The sequence below is a fragment of the Octopus bimaculoides genome, chromosome 19, assembly GCF_001194135.2.
Source record: "Octopus bimaculoides isolate UCB-OBI-ISO-001 chromosome 19, ASM119413v2, whole genome shotgun sequence".
In the NCBI taxonomy this organism is placed as follows: domain Eukaryota; kingdom Metazoa; phylum Mollusca; class Cephalopoda; order Octopoda; family Octopodidae; genus Octopus; species Octopus bimaculoides.
The window spans coordinates 5,122,641-5,124,473 of NC_068999.1; the positions used below are offsets into that span (position 1 = coordinate 5,122,641).

Genomic DNA, 1,833 nt, shown 5'->3' on the forward strand with positions numbered 1-1,833 from the left:
GTGCAATAAATAAATAAATATATATATATACATATATGTAGTAACAACAATAAAAACAGTTGCTGCTTCTGTTTGTCTTATTTTCTTTGTAGATTTCTGGATACACACCTAATAGATGTTGATGTTCAACCACTTTATGTCCGAGCAACTATCAAAGGAAAAGTAAGCATTTTGATTATTTTTTGTTGATTTTATAGCATTGTTTATTTCATTCCTATGCTGTATGGTGCACTACAGCGTTTTTCTCACACATTTATTGCCATGTATCTACTTCATCTGGTGGATTAAATCTGGAACCAAGTGGTTGGGAAGCAAACTTCTTACCACACACACGATCACACATGTGTGTGTGTGTGTACCATAGGGTTCTAATGTAGTAATTTGTCCCTTGTTATACACTACACGAAGAAGAATTCTCGTGCTACCTTTGGGTTCCCGTGGGCCGCCACTGCTCAATCACGCACCATCACCTAACCCGATCCTTTCTCTTCCAACAGATTTTCCAACTGTCGTTAAACGAAGAGGTCAGTCCAGACAGAAGTACAGCTAAAAGGTCACAGACCACTGGTCACCTTCTTATTACAATGCCAAAGGTAAGATATATTTTATTTCCAGATCTTTATTTTCAGTCAGATGTTCTGCAGTCATATGTCATATGCGTGCACAATGCTGTGGTACTGTTGAGGTGTTACTGTACAACAACAGCAAACACAACAACAAACACAGGCGGAAACCTTGGATAGTCCATACATGACATTGTTGTTGCTATGACAATCTAGATATTTCCTTTCCAGATGAAACCAATAATTCAACCAACAAACAGAAAAAATAAAAGACAAGAGAAGAAAAATGAGGAACCAAAGCCGAAAACTGAACGGTAATCATGATTTCTGACTTTAAAAAATAGGGATCAACTCTACCCAGTACATTCCGCCACAAGGTCCAGTCTTGTGGTGTGATGTGGTGGCTTATATGCCTCAATGATCCTTGCTGTGGCAGCAGAAAACAAGCTCCTGGTTTGGCCTCCCATGCTGGAAAGGTCACAGGATAGAGGTCAGACTAAATACAGACTGCCCCTTCCCAGAGGTAGAACCAAGTCCAACACTTCTACCTAGAAAACTGTAAAATTACAGAATTGGTGGCAATTCAAATCTAAGACCTGGGAGAGGAAGGTCTTACAGTTCTGAATCAAGAACAGGGAAGAGTCATCAATTACCAGTGAACTAAGGTAACACCTCTTATTTTTCGAGCACCTTCCGGAATATTCGAACGGTTCCAAGCAGTGCTGTTTTCTGCAAGTGCTCCACCCTAATTGCAGCCCCTATTTGTTCCATGTACTTCTCGAGATTTTTGCTCACTGTTCCCAGGACTCCGACAATTATTGGTACTACTGCTACCTTTTTTATCGACCACAACTGCTTAACCTCCCAAGCTAACCTGTCATATCTCTCGACTTTCCTTTCTTCCTTATCGCATACCTTGTTATCAGCTGGGCATGCTATATCTATGATCCAGCATAGTTTGTTTTCTTTCTCAATTAAGACTGTCTGGCTTCCTATTCTCTATCTCATGGTCGCACTAAATTATAAAATCCCATAGGATCCTTGCATTTTTATTTTCGACAATGCTTTGGGTTTGTGGTCGTACATTTTTATTTTTGACGCCTTATTATTATTATTATTAATATTATTATTATTATTATTATTATTATTATTGTTATTGTTATTGTTGTTATTATTATTATTATTATTATTATTATTATTATTATTATTATTATTATTGTTATTGTTATTGTTGTTATTATTATTATTATTATTATTATTATTATTATTA

At 36.7% G+C, this 1,833-nt stretch overlaps 1 protein-coding gene across 1 annotated transcript in view; it reads left to right on the plus strand.

Moving 5' to 3' along the window:
* Nucleotides 1–1,833, plus strand: part of LOC106869424 (dynein axonemal assembly factor 11) — a 27,261-nt gene that overhangs the window by 24,261 nt on the left and 1,167 nt on the right. The window contains exons 13-15 of the mRNA XM_014915155.2: nt 93–162; nt 498–593; nt 795–877. Coding sequence (XP_014770641.1) covers nt 93–162; nt 498–593; nt 795–877 — 249 coding nt within the window. The remainder of the gene's footprint in view (nt 1–92; nt 163–497; nt 594–794; nt 878–1,833) is intronic.